Source organism: Pongo pygmaeus, chromosome 18, assembly GCF_028885625.2.
Source record: "Pongo pygmaeus isolate AG05252 chromosome 18, NHGRI_mPonPyg2-v2.0_pri, whole genome shotgun sequence".
Lineage (NCBI taxonomy): Eukaryota > Metazoa > Chordata > Mammalia > Primates > Hominidae > Pongo > Pongo pygmaeus.
This window is the reverse complement of record NC_072391.2, coordinates 2,032,402-2,058,735: the sequence shown is the minus strand read 5'-3', so window position 1 is coordinate 2,058,735 and position 26,334 is coordinate 2,032,402. Positions and strand designations below refer to the sequence as shown.

General features: G+C 59.4%; 1 protein-coding gene across 1 annotated transcript; it reads left to right on the top strand.

Annotated features, from left to right (window-relative positions):
- The first annotated feature begins 10,840 nt into the window (after window positions 1-10,840).
- Window positions 10,841-17,932, top strand: HS3ST6 (heparan sulfate-glucosamine 3-sulfotransferase 6). Its single transcript, XM_054454726.2, has 2 exons — window positions 10,841-11,363; window positions 17,101-17,932. The coding sequence occupies exons 1-2, from the start codon at window positions 10,951-10,953 to the stop codon at window positions 17,714-17,716; spliced, it is 1,029 nt and encodes a 342-aa protein (XP_054310701.1). The 5' UTR covers window positions 10,841-10,950; the 3' UTR covers window positions 17,717-17,932.
- The last annotated feature ends 8,402 nt before the right edge of the window (window positions 17,933-26,334 follow it).

Sequence of the window (26,334 nt, the reverse complement as noted above, 5' to 3'; positions counted from 1 at the left end):
GTTTATCATAATTACAGTTTGGGGTTGTTTCTTTTTTTTTTTTTTGAGACGGAGTCTGGCACTGCCGCCCAGGCTGGAGTGCAGTGGCGCGGTCTCGGCTCACTGCAACCTCTGCCTCCCGGGTTCACGCCATTCTCGTGCCTCAGCCTCCCGAGTAGCTGGGACTACAGGTGCCCGCCACCACGCCTGGCTAATTTTTTGTATTTTTGGTAGAGTCGGGGTTTCACTGTGTTAGCCAGGATGGTCTCGATCTCCTGACCTCATGATCCACCCACCTCGGCCTCCCAAAGTGCTGAGATTATAGGCATGAGCCACCGCGCACAGCCTGGTTGTTTCTTCTTGAGAAGGGGGTCTCTTTGTTGCCTGGGCTGGAGTGCAGTGGCATGACCATGGGTCACTGCAGCCTTGAATTCCTGGACTCAAGCAATCCTCCCAGCTCAACCTCCCAAATAGCTAGGACTACAGGTGTGCTACTACGCCCTGCTAATTTTTGTATTTTTAGTAGAGATGGGGTTTTGCCATGTTGTCCAGGCTAGTCTGGAACTCCTGGGCTCAAGTGACACTCCCGCCTTGGTCTCCCAAAGTGCTGGGATTACAGGCATGAGCCACTGTGCCTGGCTAATTGTTTTAAAACAATTTTTGTAGAGACGTGCTCTGGCTTTGTTGCCCAGGCTGGTCTTGAATTCCTGGGCTCAAGAGATCCCCCGCCTCGGCTTCCCAGAATCCTGGGATTACAGGTGTGAGCTCCTCAGCCCAGTCAATTATGTTGTTTTTATTGCCCGCATCACCTGAACCCAAACCCTTTCCCATGCACCTCCAGGCAAACCAGACCCCATTCTAGAAACACATCCTTGCATTCCTAGAGTTTGTTTTTCCTTCTTCTGTTTTGTCCTTCCACACACGTCAGAACCCTTCTAGAAGCTTTTCTTGGGGGCTCTGCCCCAGTGTTCCTCTCCTTCCCCCACAGCAGGGGCCTGGGTGGGCCTCCTCTGTGCATGCATAGACTGGGCCCCTGTTACCCTCTTGCGGGCCTCACCCATCCAAGGTCAAGGAGCTCCTCAAAGCCATCAACCACAGCACCTTCATCTCATTCTCTCTCTCTTTTTTTTTTTTTGAGATGGAGTCTCGCTCTGTCGGCCAGGCTGGAGTGCAGTGGCACGATCTCGGCTCACTGCAACCTCCGCCTCCCAGATTCAAGCGATTCTCCTGCCTCAGCCTCCTGAGTAGCTGGGACTACAGGCACGCACCATCACGCCGGCTAATTTTTGTATTTTTAGTAGAGAGGGGGTTTCACCATGTTCGCCAGGATGGTCTTGATCTCTTGATCTCGTGATCTGCCTGCCTTGCCCTCCCAAAGTGCTGGAATTCCAGGCGTGCGCCACCATGCCCAGTCTTTTTTTTTTTTTTTTTTGAGTTGGAGTCTTGCTCTTTTGCCCAGGCTGGAGTACAGTGGCACACTCTCGGCTCACTGCAACCTCTCCCTCCCCCAGGTTCAAGTGGTTCTTCTGCCTCAGCCTCTCGAGTAGCTGGGACTACAGGCATGTGCCACTACATCCAGCTAATTTTTTTTTTTTTTGTATTTTTATTAGAGATGGGGTTCGCCATGTTGACCAGGCTGGTCTTGAACTCCTGACCTTAGGTGATCCGTCTGCCTCAGCCTCCCAAAGTACTGGGATTACAGGCGTGAGCCACCACACCCAGCCCCAAATATATTTTAAATGTCTCCTTTTCTCTATCACCAATGCCACCTCCCCAGCCCAAGGCTCAGTCATTCCTCACTTTCAGTACTGTGATAACCTGGCTTAGAACCTAGTTGATTCGGGCCAGGCGCAGTAGTTTGGTCTCCCAAAGTGCTGGGATTACAGGTGTGAGCCACCGTGTCTGGCCCTCATTCTGTTTCTTAAACGCCGAGCCCTCGGGGTGCTGCATACAGCAGCAGCAGATGAACAAATGTTCATCCACTCACACCACCTGCTCCCCACTCCCTTGCAGGGTTGCACAATCTTGGGAGGGGTGCCAGATGTGTACCCCACATCTGCATGGATGTGTTGGCAGTCTGGGGAATACAGGGTCCTCAAGCCACCTATCACCCTCTCCAGGCCCTGGGCACTAAGGCTGTGGTTAACAGAGCTTGGGATAAGAAGCCCTGGGAAGAAGGTTTGGTGGGGCTTCAGTGACAGAGGGCCAGGAGGCGGCTGGGGGAGGGGCTCAGGGTTCCTGTGGATAAGCTTTCTCCACTTCCAACCCGTCACGGCCCCCCACTCCCTGTCTCCTTGTAAAACCTTGGAGGTTATTCGTGGTTCAGCCCCTGACTTCCTGTCTTACCAAGTTTCATCTCCAGGACATTTACAAGCTACTCTTGGCTTCAAAAAGGGTTTGGTGGCTGCAATGCAGGAGAGGGGAGGAGAGGGTGGCCAGAGCCAGGTGGGCTGGGTGCCAGGGCCCCTGGGGTCTGCTTCCAGCCATGGACTAGGCCTGCTGGCCCTGGGCTTCCCCTTCCACCTCAACTCCAGGGCCTTTTTGGTCTCGAAGTCTCTCTCGGAGTATGATTCTTTGCTGGGCCCTGGAACTCCAAGCCGGGAAGCCCCTGGTGTGTATCCAAGTCTAAGGCGAGGGAGGGCAACTGGAGTCAGAGAGGACAACAGTGACCAGCCTGGGAGATGAGGGATGAAGTCCTGGCTCTCGGCCAGAGGGGTGGGGGGAGGGGTGGGGAGAGGGGTAGGGGTTGAGTTTGAAGGCTCTGAAGCCTAGGAGGGGTGCAGCAGGGGTCGGGGTTGGGAAGAGGAATTTAGAGCTCTCGGCCTGGCTGCAGGTTCTGAGTCCTCTTGAGCATTGAATCGAGTAAGACAGGCCACGTGCCTGTCTGGTCCACTGCGGGGGTGAGGTGCTGCCCCTGGAAGTAGGGCAAATGGAGGTGCCCTTGGTGGGGATCCTGTCTGCTGGCCGGGGGGACTTGCTCTTCAGAAGGGGCTTACAGGCTGCCGGGCATGGTGGCTCACCCCTGTAATCTCAGCACTTTGGGAGGCCAAGGCGGGCGGATCACCTGAGGTCAGGAGATCGAGACCGTCCTGGCCAACATGGCGAAACCCCGTCTCTACTAAAAATACAAAAAATTAGCTGGACGTGGTGGCACACGCCTGTAATCCCAGCTACTCGGGAGGCTGAGGCAGGAGAATCGCTTGAACCTGGGGGGCAGAGGTTGCAGTGAGCCGAGATCGCGCCATTGCACTCAAGCCTGGGCGACAGAGCGAGACTCCCTCTCAAAAAAAAACACAAAAAAACAAAAAAAACACAGAAGGGTCTTACAGGCTCTGAAAGTGGTGTGGGGTGTCATTTGGGGCTTTCCACACTGTGTAAAAGTGCCTGGGGCCTGGCTGCAGGCCTCTGAACCCGCCTACACCTGTGCCCACGTGCATACTCACAGAAGATGTGCACACTCACCAGGGTCCACAGACAGGCACACAGAGTCCCATGCAGCGCATGGGACTCCAGGGCCTGTGTCCAGTCCCCTTGCTCCTGACAAACATGCTCCTGGTGGCCTTCCAGTCCATGGAGACCATCGACAGGGCTGGACAGACCTGGCCACAGTGGACTCGCTTGGGGTTGATTGAACGCTGCTCTGCCCTCCCCACAGGGCTGGTAGACTTCCATGCCCAAAGGCCTGGCTTAGGGCTATGAAACTGGAGGAGATGGGGCTGGGGGAGGGCAAGGAAAGCCCTGTTTCTGTGGGACCCTCCTCTTGTGCTGTCCAGATCCACCCTGGAGATAGAGGCAGAAATGGGACTACCAGCCTGGAAGAAGGATTGCTACATTGTTTTTTGTTTTTTTTTTTCTTTTTTCTTTTTTTTGGAGACAGTGTCTAGCTCTGTCACCCAGGCTGGAGTGCAATGGTGCAATCTTGGCTCATTGCAACCTCTGCCTCCCAGGTTCAAGCGATTCTCCTGCCTCAGCCTCCCAAGGGGCTGGGATTACATGCACGAGCCACTGTATGTAATTTTTGTATTTTTAGTAGAGACGGGGTTTCGCCATGTTGGCCAGGTTGGTCTTGTACTCTCGACCTCAGATGATGACCTGCCTCAGCCTCCCAAAGTGCTGGGATTACAGGCGTGAGCCACTGCACCCGGCCTGATTGCTACATTTTTATAAATTGAGCTGGGCCAGGCTGGTGGGCAAGAGGCAGTTTGCGGGGCCCAGTTATTCAAGGGGGTTGGGGGAGGGAACAGGAAATAGTAGCAAATCGCCTTCTCTCTGTGCTGATTCCTCCAGGAAGACCCAAGGGAGAGGATTGAGGGTGGCTGGAAACAGGCTGGGGCCACCCCTCTGCAGGAGAGGAGTCTGGCTCCTCTGGCAAACCCTGCAGCCCCAGGCAGGCTCCCAGCAGGCAGGGGGCTGAAGACAGTGGGGAAGCATCCTTCCCGACGCTGGGAATCCGGTCTGCCTTGGCAAATCCTGGGAAGCCCCACAACCTTTCTCTGTCACAGTGTCCCTGGGTCACCAGGAACAAGATCCTGGATTCAGCAAGCCAGGCTTGCTTGCCACCGTGAGGCCAGTGATGCCTTTCTGCCCCAGCCTTGTCTGCAGGGAAGACGGAATTATGAGATAGGTCCTCAGTTTCCCCAGGGCGGGAGCAGCCTCCGAGCACCCCTTCTTCTGTGGTCCCTGCCGCACATTCTCTGGGTCCTTATCATAAAGAACATTCACCAAGCACTTAGGAGCTGGGTACAAAGGGAGGAGGGGGTGAGTGTCAACTTTGTTTAATACAGTAAGGAAGTGAGGATCACAGGATCACAGGCCTGGATTCCTGCTAAGTTCACCTGCTAGGAGGGGGCAGAGCTGGCTTTTTTTTTTTTTTTGAGATTGGGTCTTGCTCTGTGGCCCAGGCTGGAGTGCAGTGGTGCAATTATAGTTCACTGCAGCCTTGACCTCCTGGGCTCAAGAGATCCTCCCACCTCAGCCTCCTAAGTAGGTGGGACCACAGGTGTGCACCACCATGCCTGGCCAATTAAAACGGTTTTTTTTTTTAGAGATGAGATCTCCCTATGTTGCCCAAGCAGGTGTCAAACTCCTGAGCTCAAGGAATCCTCCTACCTCAGCTTCCCAAAGTGCTGGAATTACAAGCATGAGCCACCACGCCCTGCCACAGAGCTGGCCTTGAATCAGCTTTGAAGGTCCCCACAGCCTTTGCTGTTAGCGTTGCCCCATCCTAGCAAGGGGCTCCTGCCTCGCCTCGGTCCCCACCAGGGTGAACTGGGAACTGCGGGCCCTCGGGGAGGGTAGGATGGGGGACTGGCCTCTCTGAGGGGCCCCTCCCTGGGAGGGAACCACACCCTTTATGAGCTGGGGCAAATCAGGCATCTGAAGTGGAAAAACCCCACACAAATCAAGGACAGCTGGGCCCGCCGTCTGGCGGCAGCCCCCCCGCCCCCGCTCCCCTCGCAGGAATCCTGGCAGGAGGTGCGGAGCGGGGCAGAGCGGGTCTCAGGGATGAAGGGTGTGGTTCTCAGGGAGGGAGTTCCTGGAGCTCCTCCACGCTGTGTGAAATCTACCCTAGCTGTCTCTCGTGGAGGGCGGGGCCGCTAATCACTTTCCAGAGTGGGACCGCAGTCCTGCCCTTGCCTGTGAGGGCCCAGGCTGGGAGAGGCCACCCCGGGGAGGGGACAGACTGGGAAAGAGGTGGAGAGGGGTGTCAGGGAGGGACACACACACACACACACACACACACACACACACACACACACACACACACACACACACACACACACACACACACACTTAGTCGCTCAACAAACATGAGCTGTCACCCTGGTCAGGCGTGGAGCCACAAAAGGGATCAAGACTGACCCCGCCTCTGCCCTTGTAGACATCATGGGTAGGTGGAGACAGGGATCAAAATCACCCACAAAGAAATAGTTACAGACTGTGAAGGGGGCACAGATGTAGCCAGGACGCTGGTTGAGGATCTGAGGCCGGGCAGGGCCTTCCTCCCAGCACAGTCTTGCTCCCCAGGACTCCCCGCCTCTTCCCCTCTCCATCCCCTCCTGCTCTGGCCCTCCTTGTCACCTCTCCAAGGGACATTTACTGGGCCCAGCAGCTAGGGCAGCACAGACCATCTCCCCTCCCAGATCCTGTCCTCCCAGCCACTACATCAGGCCGACCATCCACATGTTTGACAGCTGGAGGGTGGACAGACCATCTGCCTGGCTGTCTGGCTTATACAGGGGTCAAGATGAGCTCGGGCAGTGTGGACCCTCAAAACCCCTGGGGCTGTGGGAGATCCGGCTAGGCAGAAGGAACTTGTTGATGTCTGTTTCTTGGCGGAGGAGGACATTCAGACAGAGAGCAGGAGGCGAGGGACCCTCTCAGGGTGCAAGGACAGCCCCCACCCTTTGTCCTTATGGTCTGGTTGCTCAGGTGTCCTGGGGCAGAGGGAAGGAAGTTTGTGTGTGAGGAGCACGGAGAAGTTCCTGAAATTATCAGATTTAACCTTCATAAGGCACTCAACACAGTTACCATATGATTGAGCAATTCCACTCCTAGGTATATTCCCTAGAGACATGAAACGTATGTCCACTCAAAACTGTATACCTGAATGTTCATGGCAGCGTTATTCATAAGAACCCCACAGTGGAAACAACCTAGATATCCATCAACGAATGAGGGAATCAACAAAAGGTGGTCCATCCATACGATGGAGTATTACTCAGTCACGAAGATGTACACATTACACATGCCACAATGTGGATGAGCCTGGAGAACATGCTGAGTGAGAGACCCAGACACAAAAGGACGAACATTGTATGATTCTCTTTCTTTTTTTTTTTTTTTCATTTTAGAGATGGTGTCTCACTCTGTCTCCCAGGCTGGAGTGGAATGTTGCAATTTCAGCTTCACTGCCTGCCTCCCGGATTCAAGGGATTCTTGTGCCTCCCCCTCCCAAGTAGCTGAGACTACAGGCGTGCACCACCACAACTGGCTAATTTATTATTATTATTATTTGAGATGGAGTTTTGCTGTTGTTGCCCAGGCTGGAGTGCAATCGTGCTATCTCGGCTCACCACAACCTCCGCCTCCTGGGTTCAAGCCATTCTCCTTCCTCAGCCTCCCAAGTAGCTGAGATTACAGGCATGCACCACCACACCCGGCTAATTTTTTGTATTTTTAGTAGAGACAGAGTTTCTCCATGTTGGTCAGGCTGGTCTCGAACTCTCAACCTCAGGTGATCTGCCCACCTTGGCCTCCCAAAGTGCTGGGATTACAAGCATGAGCCATGGCACCCAGCCCACACCTGGCTAATTTATGTATTTTTGGTAGAGACAGGGTTTCACCATGTTGTCCAGGCTGGTCTCGAACTCCTGACCTCAAGTTATCCACCTGCCTTGGCCTCCCAAAATGCTGGGATTACAGGCATGAGCCACTGTGACTGGCCATATTTCTTTCTTTCTTTCTTTCTTTCTTTTTTAGAGATGGGCTGTCACTCTGTTGCCCAGGCTGGAATGCAGTGGTATGATCATGGCTCACTGCAGCCTCATACTCCTGGGCTCAAGCGATCCTCCCACCTCAGCCTCCTGAGTAAGCTAGGACTAAAGGTGCATACCATCACGATTGGCTAATTTTGAAATTTTTTGTAGAGACTGGTACTCCCTATGTTGTCCAGGCTGGTTTTGAATTCCTCGCCTCAAGTGAACCTCCTGCCTCAGACTTCCAAAGTGCTGGGACTACTGGTGTGCGCCACTGTGCCTGGCTAAATTTAAAATATTTTGTACAGACGGAGTTCTCGCTTTGTTGCCCAGGTTGGTCTTGAACTCCTGGCTTCAAGCAATGATTCTCTTTTTGTGAAATGTCCAGAATACGCAAACCCGTAGAGACAGAAAGTAGATTCGTGGTTGCCAAGGGGCTGTGGGAAGGGGAGAAAAGGGCATCATTGCTAATGGACACAGGATTTCTTTTTGGGATGATAGAAATGTTCTAAAATTGATTGTGATGATTGCACAACTATGAATACACCGAAAACCATTGATTTGCACGTGACAAATGGCTGGATTGTATGGTGTGTGAATTCCATCACAATAAAGCTGTTACTCTTCAGAGACTCTTGCGAGTCATGACTGAGGTCTTCATTTTACAAAGGAGGGTCTGGTGGCTCAGAGTTGGTGGGAGCCTGAGGAGGAGGCGGGGCTGGAGCAGCCTCAGGTCAGACTCTAAGCTCCACCCCTGTTCCTGCAGGGCCTTAAGCTCCACCCCATCCTCTCCTGCCCGGGGCTCTCTGCTGCTGAGCCTTCCCCCACGCGGTTCCTTGGCCTGGAGGGCTGTTCTCCCCCTCTTCACCTGGCAGCCACCTCCAGAAAGCCTTCCCGACCTCTCCTCCCAGCATACCCTTCCACTGAGCGACATTAATGGAGTGTCCACCGCGTGCCAGGCTCTGTTAGGTGCTGGGGATCCACTGGTGAATGAACAGCCCCAGTGCTGCCATCCTGGGCGCCCCCAGGTGTGCAGCCACCGTCAGCCGAGTGCCAGATGGAGGGAGGGGTCAGCTTCCAGGAGAACGCTCCGAGCCGACTCCTGGTCCCTGCATCTCTCTCTCCCTGCCCCCAGTCCATTCCACATCCTGCCGTTCTGGTCAATTCCTCCTGGAAAGTCCTTCTGCCCTCAGCGGGGACTAAGGATAAAGCATCCAGCAGGGAGACGGCAGCGGAAAGGCCGGGAGATGGAAATGACCATGCTGGGCTGGGCAGGGGGCTGGAGGAGCCGTCAGGGAACCAGTGCTGGAATTTCAAGTCCTGAGTAGGGACGGCTGAGACCGCGGGGACGGCTGAGACCGTAGGAACGGCTGAACCTGTGGGGACGGATGAGACCGTGGGGACGGCTGAGACCGTAGGGACTGCTGAGACCGTGGGGACTGCTGAACCTGTGGGGACGGCTGAGACCGTGGGGACTCCTGAGACCGCGGGGACTGCTGAGACCGTGGGGACTGCTGAACCTGTGGGGACGGCTGAGACCGTGGGGACGGCTGAGACCGTGGGGACCCCTGAGACCGTGGGGACTGCTGAGACCGCGGGAACGGCTGAGACCGCGGGGATGGCTGAGACCGCGGGGACTGCTGAGACCGCGGGGACTGCTGAGACCGCGGGGACTGCTGAACCTGTGGGGACGGCTGAGACCGCGGGGACGGCTGAGACCGTGGGGGCTCCTGAGACCGTGGGGACTGCTGAGACCGTGGGGACAGCTGAGACCGTGGGGACGGCTGGGACCGTGGGGACGGCCGGGACCGCGGGGACTCCTGAGGCTGTGGGGTGGATGCTGCAGGGTGGGACCCCCGCCCCGAGCCAGCCCGTCGGGAACAATGCCATTTCAAGCTAGAGCAGAAGAAGAACTTCCTGTGACCCAGCATGAGCCGGCATGCTCTCCTCACAGTGTGCCTGCTGCCCGCCCATGGGGCTCCTGCGGACTTGCCCTGACGAGCAGGTGCAGCCCACATGTCTGGAGCCTGGGCTGGGGGACTGGTCAGTGGTCTTCACCCCGTCAGCCCCGTATGGCCCGCTCTGGCCAGGGCTGCTGCTGGGTAGGAGCTCTGGAATGTCTGTGGGTCGTGGAGGCCCTCGGCCCCTTGAGGCAGCCTGGCTGCTGGGACTTGTCCAGATGCCATCAGGGCTGGAACGGCTCATTAACGAGCAGAGCCCAGGACGGGGGCCGCAAGCCCTTGGCTGGGAAGAGGCTGGGCCTCTGCGGGGAGCCTGTGCCTGCCTGGTGCCAGCCCTGTGGCCAGGAAGGCTGGGGCAGAGGCGGAGAGAGGACCCGGGTCTCATACCACCTTTGCCTTGGGATGGGGCAAGTTGCTCGCCCTCTCTGAGCCCGGATCGCATCCCCTGCCTTCCCTGCAGGCTGTTGCTGGGCGTTGGGGATGTGAAGTTCCTGCAGTGTCCAGTGCCCCACAGGTCCCAGCCGAGAGGCCCCTGAATCTCATGCCCCTCAGAGGCAGCCCCTAAGGGAGGTCCTGGGCTCTTTCTCTTCCCCAGCACAGGGCTCCCTGAGTCCTTCATACTCCAGTGGGGTCCACTTTGCATTCCGAAATGCATCACTGATGTCTCAGGGGAGTGCCAGGTGGACTAAGGCTGGGCAGATGGGGTGACTTAGTAGACAGAGTATGTCTCAGGCCTGAATTCAGTTCACCACTGGGCCCCTGGGAGGGAAGCCTGTTTTCTCTGAGCCTGTCCTCTCCATTCTAAAACAGTAACCAGAGGTGACTTGACCTCTGAGCGGCCAGGCTGTGACCCCAGTGTGTGGCAAGGCTGACTGTCAGCTGGGAGTGCAGGACGCACGCCATTCCCGGCCGCAGACTCCCCCCACACGTTCTGGGACCCCTCTCTGCACACTAGGGTACTGGCCCGGCCTCTTTCTCCCTTGGCAGGCCGAGTGCCCAGATCGAGGCGCTTCCTCGGTCCCCTTGGCCTGGTGATGAGGCTCCCGCTCCTGCAGGCCAGGGCTTGGCCTATGCACCTGCGGCGCACGTCCCGGTGTGGGGAGGGGGAAGGGGATCGGCCTTCACACAGAGGGTCCTGAGGCCCGCGCGCCGCCCTGTCCCTGCCCTGCGTCCCGAACCGCCGCCGCCGCCGCCGCATCCTCCCCGCGCAGAGGTGAAGATGCCGCAGTCAAGAGAGCCAGGGCCTGGGATCTCGGAGCAGGAGCGTCCTGGTGGTCCCGGCAGCTCGAGTCGCGCCCGGGTGGTGGCGGCTGCCGGCGGGTCCAGCCCAGGCAGTGGCCTCGGAGGGGGCGTGGGTGGGGGAGGGAGGGCGTCCCGACCCCGCCCCCGGTCCCGCCCAGCGCCGGCTCCCAGGCTGCGGGACCGTAGGGGCGCAGAGCAGAAGCCGGGCACCCACGGGCTCAGCGGCGCGCGGGCCGAGATGCGCGCCCGCCTGCTGCCCCGGCTCCCGGGCCTGGGAGCGGCGCGACCCCATGGCAGGTAGCGGCGGCCTGGGCGGCGGGGCCGGGGGCGGCCAGGGCGCAGGGGCCGGGCAAGGGGCCGCTCTGCGGGCGTCCCGCGCGCCGCTACTGCTCGTGGTCCTGGTGCTCGGCGCCTACTGCCTCTGCGCCCTCCCTGGCCGCTGCCCGCCGGCCGCCCGCGCCCCCGCGCCGGCCCCAGCGCCCTCCGAGCCGTCCAGGTCCGTCCGTCGCCCGGGAGCACCCGGCCTGCCCGTGGCCAGCGGTCCCGGCCGCCGGCGCTTCCCGCAGGCGCTCATCGTTGGCGTGAAGAAGGGCGGCACGCGCGCCCTGCTGGAGTTCCTGCGGCTGCACCCCGACGTCCGCGCGCTGGGCTCTGAGCCCCACTTCTTCGACAGGTGCTACGAGCGCGGCCTCGCCTGGTACCGGTGAGCACCCTGGCCCGTCCGCCCTGACCGGCGCCTTACCGGGGAGGGTATGGTGCGCCCCAGGGAGCAGCGGGGCGAGGTCTCCGGGCCGTGGGGTTGGGACCGCCCTGTGGGGGGCCCAGGCTTGACCTGGGGTCGCGGCTCCGGAAGAAGGAATGATACTTGGCTAGGATTCCCTGAAACTTTGAAAACTTTGGGGAAAGCCCCGGTTCCGTTTTCTCTGCTGAGGGACCCAGCAGGACTGGGGGAGGCGGTGCCATCCCAGCCCGGAAGTCGTTTCCAGCCCGTGGGATTACCTGACAGCGTTAGAAATGCCTCTTCCACCCGGTCACTCTGGGCACGCAGGTGTGACCGACCGCTGGCCAGGTACCGTAGAAAGGAGCCTCCAGGTTCCAGGCAGCCACCTAGAAAGCGTCCTTCCTCCCCAAGACCCCTGAGTCTGCGCACAGGAACCCTTGTTTGTGGTCCGGGGGGTCCGGAGAAAGTCTGGGCTTTGGAAAGGAGGAGACTGCCTTTAGGTGAGTGCCCAGGGTGAGTCCAGCCCCGTGCATGGGGCTCTGTGCCTGTCCTGCCTCTACCCCAGGGTGGACATGGGGGTGCGGCAGTGGAATGTGGGGAGCACGCAGCCCCAGCTGAAGCAGCCCGCCCTGGTGGCTGCTCATCCCCAAGCTTGGACCGAGCCCCTGCCAAGAGGACCCTGCCCAAGGGTCCACTGACACCTGGGGAGTCAGTGGGGGCGGCAGGACCCAGACGCTTCTCCAGGTGCTCCAGTTTCTCGGTTCCTGATCCTCTAATCCTCTTCCTCCCCCGACGCCTACCCCTATTTGTTAACTTTGCCTTTTGTACTAAAACTACTCTTGGGTTTGGAGGGCAGGCAGGAAGGGGCTCCGTGAGAATAGGGGGGCTCGCTTCTGATATCTGAAGGGCTGGTGCCAGTGTGGGGTGCTGGGGAAGTCAGGTGGTGGCTAGGGGACGTGGAGTCCATCCCGGGGCTCACCTGGCTGAATTGGGCATCCTCAGCTCAGGCACCAGGGAGAGACCTCACTCCCCTGACGGCAGGCAGGGGTCAGAATGCATCCCTAATCCCTGCTGCAGGGAGGAGGGGAGGAGGGTGCTGCCAAGCTAGAAGAGGGGGAGGAGGGGAGTGGCGAGAGGAGGGAGGAGGGGAGAGGCGGGAGGGAGAAGGGGAGAAAGGGCTTTGGGTTAAGGATGCACAGTTAACTGGAGTAAACACTTCAGAGCCACCCCTGAGCCCCATGAGCTTTGACAGCAAGAGACTGGGGATGGGATCTGAGCTGGGCCGTGAGGAGCCACAGGGGAAGCTAGGGTTGGGTTTAGCCCTAGAGGGTTCTGGAAGAGCCCAGGCTACTGAGGCCAGTCCAGGCCCGCCCTGGGCATGTGTCCAGCACTGGGGGATCAGTCTGGGGAGGACGAGAGGCAGCCAAGGCCAGGCCCAGCCTGGGGGTCAGCTCCTTAGCCTGGGGGTGGGGTTCCGGGGACACTGATGTGCCCAGGGTTGGAGGGGAGGTACAGGAGAGTGACTGCTCTGGTAGACTCTTGACGTCCTTGTTTTTTAGAAGGGGGAGGGGTGGGTGTGGAGAATTCCAAGGGGTCAGTCCTGTGGCTTCTGCCCCATTAATCTGGGGTTGTCCCTTGGACCAACCGTGCTGACCCCTCACTGGGTGGTGGAGAGCCAGTAGAGCTGGGCCCGCTGAGCTTCCAGACTGCGGGTGTCCTCGTGCTCTCCCAGGGGCCGTGGCTACGTGGGGCTGGTGTGCTCCTAGATGCCTGTGCCTCCGTCCTGTCAGCCTGCTACGAGCCTGCAGTGAGCCTCTGAAAGTTCTCACCCTGTCTCAGTTTCCCCAATTGCAAAGCAGCATTGTTTGCTCTTGAGACCCTGGGCTGGGCCCCCAGTGCCTGCAAGCTCTGTTCTGGGTGTCGGCTGCGGGAAGGTGAGCAGAGTAGCCAGGGCCCCCAATTGAGTCTCTGGGCCACTGCTCCCACTGGGCTGTGACCGACCTAGTTCCAGGCGGTGACCCGGCCTTCCTGTGGCCTCGGCAGGTGGGTCCTGGGTTGACCTTGGCCATAGGCCTTCCTTCCCTCCTTTCCACCCTCAGTCAGCTCATCCAGGCTCTTGAGGGGCCTCCCACTTGGGGACTGTAGCCTGCAAGTGCCCCCGAGCTCAGCACATGCTCAGCCGTTCCCCCACTAGTGAAGCACCTGTGTCTGCCAGGTGTGGGGGTCACGCAGACTCCCCAAGGTCTCGGTCTGGGAAGGGTGCCCTGTCTGGGGGCAAATGGGGGCTGTACTTTGACCATAGTCTTTTAGAAAAGCAAGAGGAGGGTCGGGCACAGTGGCTCACGCCTGTAATCCCAGCCCTTTGGGAGGCTGAGGCGGGCAGATTACCTGAGGTCAGGAGTTTGAGACCAGCCTGGCTAACATGGTGAAACCCAGTCCCTACTAAAAATACAAAAATTAGCCAGGCGTGGTGGTGGGTGCCTGTAATCCCAGCTACTTGGGAGGCTGAGGCAGGAGAATCACTTGAACCCGGGAGGCAGAGGTTGTAGTGAGCCGAGATTGCGCCACTGCACTCCAGCCTGGGCGACAAGAGTCAGCTGGAGTGCAGCTCTGTCTCAAAACCAAACAAAACAAAAGAAAAGCAAGAGGAGGCAAGGAGCGGGGTGGGTAGGGGAACCCCTTAGTTCCTGGTTTGCTAGAGCAGTGGGTGCAGGGAGTGGGGTCTGAGTATGTAGCGGGGGGACCCGGGCTCCTGTGGGGGATGCAGTCCCCCTGCACTTTCTGGCTTTGGCATCTGCCAGGCCCTTTTGGCATCTGCCAGTCCCAGGGCAGGAGGAGGGAGGCTGAGACAGAGGAGGGAGGGTCGCCCAGGGCTGCTGGATGAAAGCCGCAGGGAAATGCACACCAGATGAGGTGGGCTCCGCAGGGAGGGGGGGTCCTCAGAGCAACTTGTCAGATGTTTGTCACACGGGGGTCCAGTCCTGCTCCTCTCCCTCCTCCCCCATCTCTCCCACCCTCATCCACACCCGGGCTAGGACAGGCTTCGGATGCCTGGGGAGGGAAAGTAATTGATCCCAAAGATCTCCGATCTCTGAGCTGGTCTGTGCAAGAGGGGGCCTCGAAAACCCTTGCCGCCTCTGTGTGTTCCCACTCCCCTTCCACGGCAGGGGGTCCGGGAACTCCATTCCCCTACGGAGCTCTCTCTGACTCTTTGGAGAGAAGGCCTGGCAGGGCGAACATTCCTGTTTTGGTGCTGGTTCCTCCAGCAGCTCCAGCAGGCGGGAAGAGGAGGCTATTCAGAGTCACTGGTGTGCTGTCTGGGAAAGGAAAGGGGTGGGCTCCTGGTCTCGCTTGGTGCCTGGGGTCAGGTACGCCCGAGATGGGAGGGAAGGGCCTGGGGCTTCCTTCCTGGCCGAGGGGAAAGGCAGGCAGTGACTTCTGATGAGGCCTGGGGTCTTTCCCCTCCCAGCACTGGCCTGGTTTCTCTCTGTGGGCATTGTCAGCAAGGTCCCGTGGTGGTGGGGGGGTGCCTCCCCTTCTTGACCTCTCTCAGGGGCGGGGGTGCCCCTGAGCTGCCAGGCCTCAGACCTTGGTACCGCCACCACCCGAGGCCTCTGTGTTTGTCCCTGGGACGCTGGGTGCGGTTCCCACTCCGGTTCCAGCTGCGGGAGGCGGGGCGGGGAGTGCAGGGGCTCTGGGACTGACACCGCCCTTCCAGGTAGGCTGGAAGGAGGCAGCCCCCCAGGGTGGGAAGAGGGAGGGCTGAGCCCCATGCTCATCCCCAGCACCCCTGCCCCTCCCAGTCTCCGTGTAGCTGCTTCTGAAGTGGCAGCGGGTGGGTGGAGGGAGTCCCAGCTCCCTCTGTCACCAAGATGGAGGAGGACTTGTCCGGTAACGTCTGTAGGCCAGCTCTGCCCAGGGCCTGGTTCTGCGGGGTGGGGAGGCTCCCGTGCCGCCCACCCCTACTCTGCACCGCTCATGGTGGGTGTTGTGGGGGAAGCCTGGATTCTCTCCCGCTGCCGTCCTCACACATCCTCCCTCCCACCTCCAGCGCTCTCCACTGAGCACCCCAGTCCAGGGGTCTGTGCAGCTGCCTCTGGCCCAGCCTGCGTTTCCCTAGAGGTCTGAGCAGGAAAAGGGGACTCAGGACCTGCCTCCCAGGGGCTCGAGTCTGGGGTGGTCACTCCTGGCAGGTCAGCCTCCTGTCAGGGGCCGGTCCTGGGGCTGTCAGCAGGGGTGGGGGAAGCCCCCTCAGAGGGCAGGAGGCAGGGCTGGGCGTGACCGGCAGGGCATCCCCTCCCTAACACAGTTCCTGTGTTTCTGTTGACCTAGTTCCCAGCCCTCCCCAGCTCTCCCTCGGAGCTGTTTGCTCAGCTGACCTGACACGCCCTGCCCTGCCCGACCTCACACTGCACTACCTGGCTGGCAGGTGCTGCCCGGAGCACTGTTGGGGGTGCCTGGGCCTGCCCGGGCTGGGCACCCAGAATGGGCTCTCTGCCCAGGTGGGACAGTCCTGGGCTGTGGTCGGCTGATTCCCCCAGGGACCTTGGGACTGGGTCAGTGCCCTCCTCCCCTGTGTCAGAATGAGGAGAATCTCAGAAAGGCCTCCTCCCTGGCCCGGCACCCTGGCAACCTGCAAGATCTAGGGAGCCACAGCAGGCCAGGGTCTTGGGAAGGATCCTCAGGCCGGCGCCGCCACGTCTCCGACTTTCCTCAACTTGTGCTGGGCTCTGCTGGTGACTTTTTGGCCTCCTGAGTCCAGGCCCAGGCTGATGAGAATTCACAGGGCTACCATTAAAGACGGGGAGAGAGGCCAGCTGCAGTGGCTCACGCCTGTAATCCCAGCACTTTGGGAGGCTGAGGCAGGCGGATCACCTGAGGTCAGGAGTTCGAGACCAGCCTGGCCAACATGGCGAAACCCCGTCTCTACTAAAAATACAAAAATTAGCCGGGTGTGGTGGCAGGCGCCTGTAATCCCAGCTACCCTGGGGGCTGAGGCAGGAAAATCGCTTGAACCCAGGAGGTGGAGGTTGCAGTGAGCCGAGATTGCGCCACTACACTCCAGCCTGGGCGACATAGCAAGACTCCGTCTCAAAAAATTATTAAAGATGGGAAGAGATGTAATTACATCAGGGGAGGGAAGGAGCAGGGAGGACTACTTTTTGTTGAGGACACACTGTCAATAATTGGTGAAGGGCTGATTTAGGGGATGCTGTCAGCCACTGAGTGAAAGGGTGACCTCGAGTGATCTAGGCCGGCGGGCCTTGGGGTACTTGGTCTGGGATGAGAAAGGAGCTGGGGGCAGCCTAGTTCTAGGAGACTGTGGGTCCCATGGGAGGGAGCTGGCTCTGGAAGCAAGGACGGCAGGGATTGCACAGGGAAGATATGTGGGTGATGAGGAGCATGTTGGGCCTCCCGGCCAGCGACCATCACCCTAATCCTCAGTGCAGCAGCAGGTGGGGCAGGCAGGCAGGCGGGGCAGGCAGGCGGGCGGAACAGGCCCGGCTGCAGTCCGGTGCTGGGCTGGGCACCCTCACAGTCCATGTTCCAGGCCGCCCAGCCGCCCACGTTAGGAGGGGTGGGCCCGAGCAGGGAGGAAGGCTTGCCGGCCCTAGAGGCCTGGGCTTCCCGGGCATAAGGGATCCTTGGTCCGGGGCCCCTGGGGGCCGGTCTAGGGCTGGGGAGGCTCAGGCCCCCTCTCCTTGCACCCATCCCACAGGAGTCTGATGCCCCGAACCCTGGATGGGCAGATCACCATGGAGAAGACCCCCAGCTACTTCGTGACGCGAGAGGCCCCCCGCCGCATCCACGCCATGTCCCCGGACACGAAGCTGATCGTGGTGGTGCGGAACCCCGTGACCCGGGCCATCTCCGACTACGCCCAGATGCTCTCCAAGACCCCGGGCCTGCCCAGCTTCCACGCCCTGGCCTTCCGCCACGGCCTGGGCCCCGTGGACACAGCCTGGAGCGCCGTCCGCATCGGCCTGTACGCCCAGCACCTGGACCACTGGCTGCGCTACTTCCCCCTGTCCCATTTTCTGTTTGTCAGCGGGGAGCGTCTGGTGAGCGACCCGGCCGGAGAGGTGGGCCGCGTGCAGGACTTCCTGGGCCTGAAACGGGTCGTCACGGACAAGCACTTCTACTTCAACGCCACCAAGGGCTTCCCCTGCCTCAAGAAGGCCCAGGGCGGCAGCCGTCCCCGCTGCCTGGGCAAGTCCAAGGGCCGGCCACACCCGCGCGTGCCCCAGGCCGTGGTCCGGCGCCTGCAGGAGTTCTACCGGCCCTTCAACCGCAAGTTCTACCAGATGACGGGCCAGGACTTCGGCTGGGGCTGAGTGGTGCCCTGGGGATGCTCAGCACCTTGATTGACATCCGCTCACCTGGCCAGAGCGGGCTGCGTGCACATGCTGGGCAGAGAGGAATATTTAAGAAATAAAGCTTGGACCCAGATTTTTCCACAAACCTCGAGGTTGGAGGGTGGAGGCGCTGCCCCAGGGATGTGGTAAACATACCAGCGAACTCCACTGGGCACTGACTGTGTGCCTCGTGTCGCACTTTTTTTTTTTTTTTTTTTGAGACAGAGCCTCGCTCTGTCGCCCAGGCTGGAGTGCAGTGGCGCGATCTCGACTCACTGCAAGCTCCACCTCCCGGGTTCACGCTATTCTCCTGCCTCAGTCTCCCAAGTAGCTGGGACTATAGGCGCCCGCCACCACGCCCGGCTAATTTCTTTTTGTATTTTTAGTAGAGACGGGGTTTCACCGTGTTAGCCAGGATGGCTACGATCTCCTGACCTCCTGATCCACCCGCCTTGGCCTCCCTAAGTGCTGGGATTACAGGTGTGAGCCACCGCTTCCGGCTTTTTTTTTTTTTTTTTGAGATGGAGTCTTGCTCTGTCTCCATGCTGGAGTGCAGTGGTGCGATCTCAGCTCATTGCAACCTCCACCTCCCAGGTTCAAGCAATTCTCCTGCCTCAGCCTCCCAAGTAGCTGGGATTACAGGCGCGTGCCCCCACACCTGGGTAATTTTTTTTTTTTTTTTTTTTTTTTAGTACAGACGGGGTTTCACCGTGTTAGCCAGGATGGTCTCTATCTCCTGACCTCGTGATCCGCCCGCCTCAGCCTCCCAAAGTGCTGGGATTACAGGCGTGAGCCACCGCACCCAGCCAATTTTAATTTTTTTTTAGGACGGAGTCACCCTCTGTGGCCCAGGCTGGAGTGCAGTGGTGTGATTTCAGCTCACTGCAGCCTCCACCTCCCGGGTTCCAGCGATTTTCCTACCTCAGCCTCCCAGGTAGCTGGGATTACAGGCACACGCCAACATGCCCAGCTAATTTTTTGGGGTATTTTTAGTAGAGATGGGGTTTCACCATGTTGGCCAGGCTGGTCTCGAACTCCTGACCTCAAGTGATCCGCCCATCTTGGCTTCCCAAAGTGCTGGGATTACAGGCATGAGCCACCACGCCTGGCCCAAAACTCATTCTTTATACACCCTCAGAGGTGGGTGGTGTGCCTGGTCAGGTCTAGCCTGTGAGCTCAGAGAGGCTTAGGCCCCGCCCAGCGACATGCAGTTTAGCCCTAGTGATGCTGGGGGCTGTGCTCAGGCTCTCTTCTCAGCCCTGGGAGGCTGGGCAGGGCTGTCCTCATGTTCAGGATGAGGAAACTGAGGCCGCAGGCCGCTCTGTGGAGTGGTGGGGCAGGATTAAAGTCGGGTCCGCACCCACCACCTTGGCTCATCCGGAATCCAGGTGCGCAGTGGACGCTTCCTTCCGGAGCCTTGTGGAATCGCCTGAGTGTTGGTGAGGTCAGCGAGTGTTGGGTGTGTGCACAGGGCGATGGATTAATAGCCTCCTAGCCTTCCCTGTAGAGGACCACCCATTCAGGCCCCACCCACTCCCCCAGGCCCCTGCTGCCCCAGTTCCGAGGTATTTGTTCTGTGCCCTCCCCTGGGGACGGGGCTGGAATCAGTGGCCATCTGCAGTCCAGCTGCCCGCTCATAACTGAGGCCAGACTCAGGCAGGCTGGGGTGCCCTGTCCGCCCCTGTGTCCTGGGAGCGGGAGGGTCCCCTCAGTAATGACCCTCACCTGCTCGTGGCCACGTGCTGTCTGCTAGGTGCCCACCGGCTGCCCTGACGATGACCTCCGGGGCTGCTTGGGCTTAGCCCCAGGCCTGTCGCAGGGCCTAGCTGTGGTCTCCACAGCCCCGCTGAGTCCCACAGGCCCTGATATGGTCTTTCTGCCTCTCAGCTACTTGGGGCCCAGGGATGCTGGCAGTGAGGAAGGATTTGCAGGAGGGGCTGCGTCTGGATGCCCACCCCGCCTCCTGCTGGTTTCTGGGCCCAGTGGACACTCTGCTCTGCAGCTGCCCTGAGGGGCAGGCACTTCCCACAGGCACCTCCATCCCAGGCCAGGACAGAGGCAGGGTTGGAGGCTGGTTCCGAGCTCCCCTCCAAGCACCCACCCAGAGACTGCAGTGGCAATATGGTGGACAGATGTGGGCCCAGATACGGACAAGTCATAGGCACAGCCTCCGTCCTGCCTCGAAGCTCTGATGTGGGTGGAGGGGAAAGGGCCCCTCCGACTGACAGCAGCTTTGGGAAGAGGGAACAGACTCCACCTCGGATCCCTGCCAGGAGGGGATCACTGGGCTGGGCTGCTCTGTCCCCACCCCCTGCACGGGTGCCCTCTGTGAAGACCGGGCCAACTGCCTGCCCCGGGCCTGGGGGTGGGAAGGAAGACAGGACAGCCCCTGGCCCCTGGTGACCCAGTTCCCAGCCCAGTGCATGTGGATTTCTTCTTCCTGGACACACCCTTCTCGTGCCTGGGCCGTTTCAGGGGCTGCTCACCATCGTCCCAGCACCTCTTTTGTTCTACAGTGAGCTCTCCGGATGGCAGCCGGAGGGCCGTTGCAGGATAAACCAGATCCTATTGTTTTAAAACTCTGATCCCCACCTTTCCCCCTTATTGCTTCTAGGATGAAAATCAAACTCCAGATCACAAGCTGTTACAGCCCTCTACTGCTTGCCCGTCTGTCCTACATGTGCTCCTCATTCCAGCACTCCCGCCACACTGGCACCTGCCAGCTCCTTCCACCTGCCGTGGCCTGTCCAACCACATGGGCTTTGCATGTGCTGTTCCCTCTGTCTGGAATGCCTTTCCCTGCAGAAGGTGCTGATGGGATGGAGGCAGCCTTTGAGGGGCAGCTGCTCTCACTGAGGCTCTGCTACTTTCTTCCCTCTGTTTAGAGTTCCTTTTCTGAGTCCACCAAATGACCCCATTGTTTCCTTCCCGACACTGACCTGTGAGGGGTGGGGCACTGGTTTGGCTGGTTTGGGGCCTGAACCCAGGGCCTGGGGGGGCAGACTCTGGAAGCAGCGAGGGGAGAGGGTGGGCTGGCGTATTCTGCACCCCCTGAGCGGGAACTCCGCCTAACCGCCAGCACTCGGTGCGGGTGAGGTGCGCAGCTGGGCCTCCGAACACACGGAGGGCAGATGTGGGGGGACCTACGGGCTGCGTGCAGGGAGGGGCTCCCTGGGAGAGTCATCGGCCTTTAATTAAAGTCCCTAAATTGCTTCCCCAGCTGCTCCATGGGTTTTCCATGTTGGAATGTTCCAGATGGGGTGAGAAGTGCTGATTCAATTACCCTCTTCCTGTTCCGCCCAGTGGAGGGGAAGGGGCCTGAGAGCCCGTCTCCAGCCCTCCTACCCCAGCCAGACCAGGATGGTATGGGCCATGGGTTGGGGTCCTCACAGCCCTGGGAGTCCAGGAGGGGGCTCAGAGAAGCCTGGGGAGGAGGCTGCTTCCGCCTCGAGGGTCCTCACAAAGCCCCGGCCCTCCTGGCCCACCGGGATGGGTGGGTGGGACAAGGTGGCCGTGCTCTCTGCCCTGAGCCTTGCACACACGGGCATGGAAGCCCTGAGCAGGCCCTGGCCCCAGCAACCCAGCCCCAAAGGGGAGACAGGGAAGGGTCAGTCCCTGGGCCCACCCTCTCCACAGGCCTGAAAATATTTATGAAGCCGCATCATAGAGGAAGAGAGGAGACTAGACAGGGCCAGCAGCTTGCCCGCCTCTCACTGCACCAGCACTTCCTTCGAGGCCCAACCCTGGGGAGCTCTGAGATCCCCTGTGTGCAGGGAGTCGGCGTGTGGGGGGAACCTGGCTCCCTCCCTCCCCTGGGGCAGGGGTCCTCACTGGGTTGATCGCCTGACCCGGGGGTCCTCAGAGCTCAGTTGGGGCTGCTGACCCCTGCCCTCCATGGGGGGACAGGCCTGGGGCCCCTGGTTCTGGACGGCCTCTCTGCCCAGGGCTGGGCCCCCCGCCCTGTGGTCAGGGCATGGGGCTGGAGGGTCAGGGTGAGGCGGGCTCTGGCTGCCTCCCTCCCAGGTTCCTCAGTGTGGCCGTGCAGGGCAGAGCTAGAGAAGGGAAGGGGAAGCTGGCCTCCAGGGGTGAAGCCTGGATTATGGGGTGCCGTCGTGGGCAGCGCCTGTGAGTCCCCTTTGTCCAGGAGGTGGGGTGCTTTGGGGAAAGGCGTGTTCCCCCTAGGCCATGTGGCCAGATCTAGAGGCCCCTCGCAAGCCTGAGATGGTCTGGATCCCGGGCTCCAGGAGGGGGCTGGGCCACAGGTGAGAGGGGCTTGAGTGACTTAAAATGAATTGAGTCCCCTTGGAGCTCCTGTCCTCACCCCTTTCCTAGCTCCCCAGGCCTGAGCCCCTTCTCCTATCTGCCAGACTGTCCTGGGCGCCTTGTTCCCCTAAGGAGCTGCGGGGTTGTGATTTCCACGCGGGTCCCTCTGCAGGGGCTTGGCCATGGCCCAGGAGAGGCCGGGGACCCCATGAAGGCCTGGGATGCTTTCTCCAGGGCGGCCACAGCAGCCCGCTGCTACACTAGTCTCCTCTGTCCCTGCAGAAGCTGTGCGGGGACGGGCTGCAAATTTGCTGACCTCAGGAATGTGGTGTTTCATTTCTGCGGGACGCTCCCTTTCTAGAACGTTCCTCTCAAACTGGCAAGGGCTGACTTCTGAGGTCTCTGTCATTGGGACCAACACTTATGCCGGAGGGTGGAGTGGGAGGCGGGGGTGCAGGAGCAGCCTCGGGTTCCTGGATGAATCTGTTTTATTCTGTTTTATCCATTGTAGCCCTGGGGGCAGCTCTGGGCAACCGGGAAGCCATCAGTGCCCCTGGGCAGGGCCAGCGCCAGCGCCCCCTGCAGGAAGTCCCCACTCCTGAGGCCCAGACTCCTTTCGTGTCCTCAGGGGCTCTCGGGTTCTGAGCTTTGCCCTTCCTGTGTCCTGCATGCCTGCCTTATTCCCTTGGCCGGCACATGGGCCCCTCCTCCGTCTGTGCTCCCGGGTGCTCCGTCTGTGCTCCCGGTGTGGAGCCCGACTGAGGGTCTGGAGAAAGAGGAGGAGGCTCAGGGACAGTGGCTGAGAGAGCCCCACAGTGGATTTCCTTCCACAAACAGGCACCCAGGGCTAGAGTGTGTGCTTCTGAGAACTCACAGGGCAAGCTGGGGGGACCACACGGAGGCCCAGCGTTGGGGGAGATGAGCGAACCACCCAGCTGCCAAGAAAGCAAAGCATGAACTGCAGAGGGACATGGCCCAGGGCTGGGCGGGAGCTGAAGCTGGGGAGAGCCCCGGCAGGAGAGCCTGGTGCAGAGATGACGTTTACCTGCACCCTGGAGTGGGACCAGCCATGCCAGTCAGGCAGACTGCCAGTGCCTCAAGGTGTGGGGGAGACAGACAAACGGGGTGGGGTGATGGAGGCTGGCTAAGAAAAATTCTGGGCTGGACGTGGTGACTCATGCCTGTAATCTCAGCACCTTGGGAGGTTGAGGCGGGTGGATTACTTGAGGTCAGGGGTTCGAGACCAGCCTGGCCAACATGGTGAAACTCCCTCTCTACTAAAAATACAAACATTAGCCAGGCTTGGTGGCATGTGCCTGTAATCCCAGCTACTTGGGAGCCTGAGGCAGAATCGCTTGAACCCAGGAGGCAGAGGTTGCAGTGAGCCGAGATCGCACCACTGCACTCCAGCCTGGGCAACAGAGGCAGACTCCATCTCATAAAAAAAAAAAAAAAAAAAAAAAAAGCAAAGTAGGGACCGAAGGGCTGGCCCAGGTGGCATAAGGGACCCACTTTCCCAGCACACTGGATAGGGCACATCTGAGCCCCACTGGGCTGCTGGGGCACTTAGTATTTCTGAAGGCAAGAGTTTTGTTTCCTGACTTAGAATTCTCTCCAGATACTGCCTCAGATGCTTCTTTCTTAGGACTATCCATCTGACAGTGAAGATCCTGGGCCCGAAATGAGGGAACGAGGGCCAGAGACCTAGGTTAAAAACCAGCCATCTCAAAATGCACCCTCCAGATTTTAATTTATGTAGCCAAGGTGTGTAGTAGGCTATGCCATATAGGTTTATCTTTTCTTTTTTTCTGAGAAGGAGTTTCGCTCTTGTTGCCCAGGCTGTGAGTGCAGTGGTGTGATCTTGGCTCACTGCAACCTCTGCCTGCCAGGTTCAAGTGATTTTCCTGCTTCAGCCTCCCGAATAGCTGGGATTACAAGCGCCCACCACCATGCCCAGCTAATTTTTGTATTTTTAGTAGAGACAGGGTTTTGCCATGTTGGTCATGCTGGTCTTGAACTCGTGACCTCAGGTGATCCACCCACCTTGGCCTCCCAAAATGTCGGGATTACAGGGTGAGCCACAGAGTCTGGCCTTTTCTTTTTTCTCTGTAGAGACAGGGTCTTGCTCTGCCACCCAGGCTGGAGTGCAGTGGTGCTATCACAGCTCACTGCAGCCTTGAAGTCCTGGGTTCAAGCAATCTTCCTGCCTCAGCTTTCTGAGTCGTTGGGGCTACAGGCACGTGCTACCACGCCTGGCGAATTTTTTCTATTTTTTTCTTTTTGTAGAAATGAGGTCTCACTCTGTTGCTCAGGCTGGTCTCAAACTCCTGCCTGGGCTCAAGTGATTCTCCTGCCTGAAGTCTCTCCCAAAGCGCTGGGATTGCAGGCGTGAGCCGCTGTGCCTGGCCATCTAAATTTGTGCCAGTGAACTCTGTGATGTTTTCATGACACAAAGTCACCTCATGATGTATTTTTCAGACTATAGCCTGGCGTTAAGTGAGGCACTTAATTGGAGGAGGGTGCGTGCTGGGCTGGGCTGCCCGGGGCTGGTGCAGGGAGCTCCAGGGCTGGTCAGGAGCAGACAGGAGCGAGGCGAGCCAAGCTCAGAGCCTTTCCATGGGTTTCCAGGGGAAAGGCAGGGCAGGGTGGGGGAATGGCTAGGGGCTGGTCAGTCTGAGTAATTCCTGTGGGCTCTGGGACCTCAGATCTCCCTAGTTGTTTGGCGGTTGGTCCTTGGTGACTGAGGGCAGGGGACATGAGCTTGTGGTGTGAGAGTTAGATAAGGAGGTGGTTCAGAGGCAGGTTCTGGAGGGTGGGGAAGATTAATGGATGCCAAATGCACAAATGCCGCATCTGAGAAAACACACAACACCAGCCTTGTGTCCAAGGCTGTGTGCCGGAAGCCATTCCCTCTGTAGCTCCGGCCTCTTGCCAAACCATGGACCGCAGTCCCCGTCCCGGGGATGCGTCTCAGATGTGAACTGTGCTCAGGTTCATTCTGGTCCAGGGCTGGGCCCATGTTGGAGGGGGGTGGCCCCTCCCCGAGCAGGGCTGGTCCTGCCATACCCCATCCCACTGGTGGTCTCCCAGGGTGGGAGCAGGGAGTCCAGGGAAGACCGTGGGTGACTTGGGGGCATAGCTTGTGCCAGGCACACTGGCCTGGGTAAAAGAGGTTTGGTCAAAACCCTGGGTGGGTGAGGATGGATATGCCAGGCAGGGCCCACGGTGGCCCCTGGAGGCCGCCTGTCTGCTGGGGTTCACAGGCAGGGCCCCACCCTCTGGACCAGGGTGCCAAGCCCTGCATCTCCAGCTGGGCTGGGGGTAGGTCTTGGCTCTCAGAGGACTCTGGCATGGCGGCCACCGGGCAGACAGGACAAAGAGCAGACCACCGAGGCCACGGAGACCCTCAGGTGCATGTACCACCTGCAGACGACACCCTGCTCCGAAGCCCTGGGGCCTGGGATGTTCAGCCCCACCTCTTTTTTTTTTTTTTTGAGACAGGGTCTCACTCTGTCGCCCAAGCTGGAGTGCAGTGGCGCGATCTCGGCTCATTGCAACCTGTGCTTCCTGGGTTCAAGCGATTCTCCTGCCTCAGCCTCCCGAGTAGCTGAGATTACAGGCGCCCGCCACCATGTCTGGCTAATTTTTGTATTTTCAGTAGAGATGGGATTTCACCATGTTGTCCAGGATGGTCTCGAGCTCCTGACCTCAAGTGATCTGCCCACCTCGGCCTCCCAAAGTGTTGTGATTACAGGCATGAGCCAGCCAGCCCCACTTCTTGAGGAATGATGAGACTCTTCTAATGCAGTCGCCAACAGCGAGCGCTGCTGAGGCTCCCAGGGACATACAGGACAAGATCCTCCCCCTCAAAGCCAGGCTCTGGCTCGGAGGCAGAGGAATTCCTTTCATGCTGCCTAATCTCAGCCACATTGTGTGTGCTTTTCGCTGGAGGAGCCGCCGAAAACAGTTGGTCAACCAAAGCAGTTAACGCAAAACTATTGCCAGCAGGATGCCATACACAAGTGTTCTGATGACAGGGAGGCAGGCTCCACCGTGGGGCTGCAGAGAACACTCATGATCTGATGACGGGAAGCAAGCTCCACCGTGGGGCCGCAGAGAACACTCATGATCTGATGATGGGAAGCAAGCTCCACCGTGGGGCTGCAGAGAACACTCATGATCTGATGACGGGAAGCAAGCTCCACCGTGGGGCTGCAGAGAACAATCGCGGATCTTGTTCTCCTGGTCTCTGCTGCCAGCACTCCGTGAGTGGGCCCCGCGTGCAGGGGGATTGCCGGCCAGACCTGACAGCCTCGCATGGTCAGATACTATCG

Bases quoted from the DNA above. Each gene is read 5' to 3' on its own strand.
- HS3ST6 (XM_054454726.2), top strand. From the start codon at position 10,951: ATGGCAGGTAGCGGCGGCCTGGGCGGCGGGGCCGGGGGCGGCCAGGGC. The intron at 11,364-17,100 runs GTGAGCACCCTG...CCCATCCCACAG, and splicing joins CGCGGCCTCGCCTGGTACCG to GAGTCTGATGCCCCGAACCC.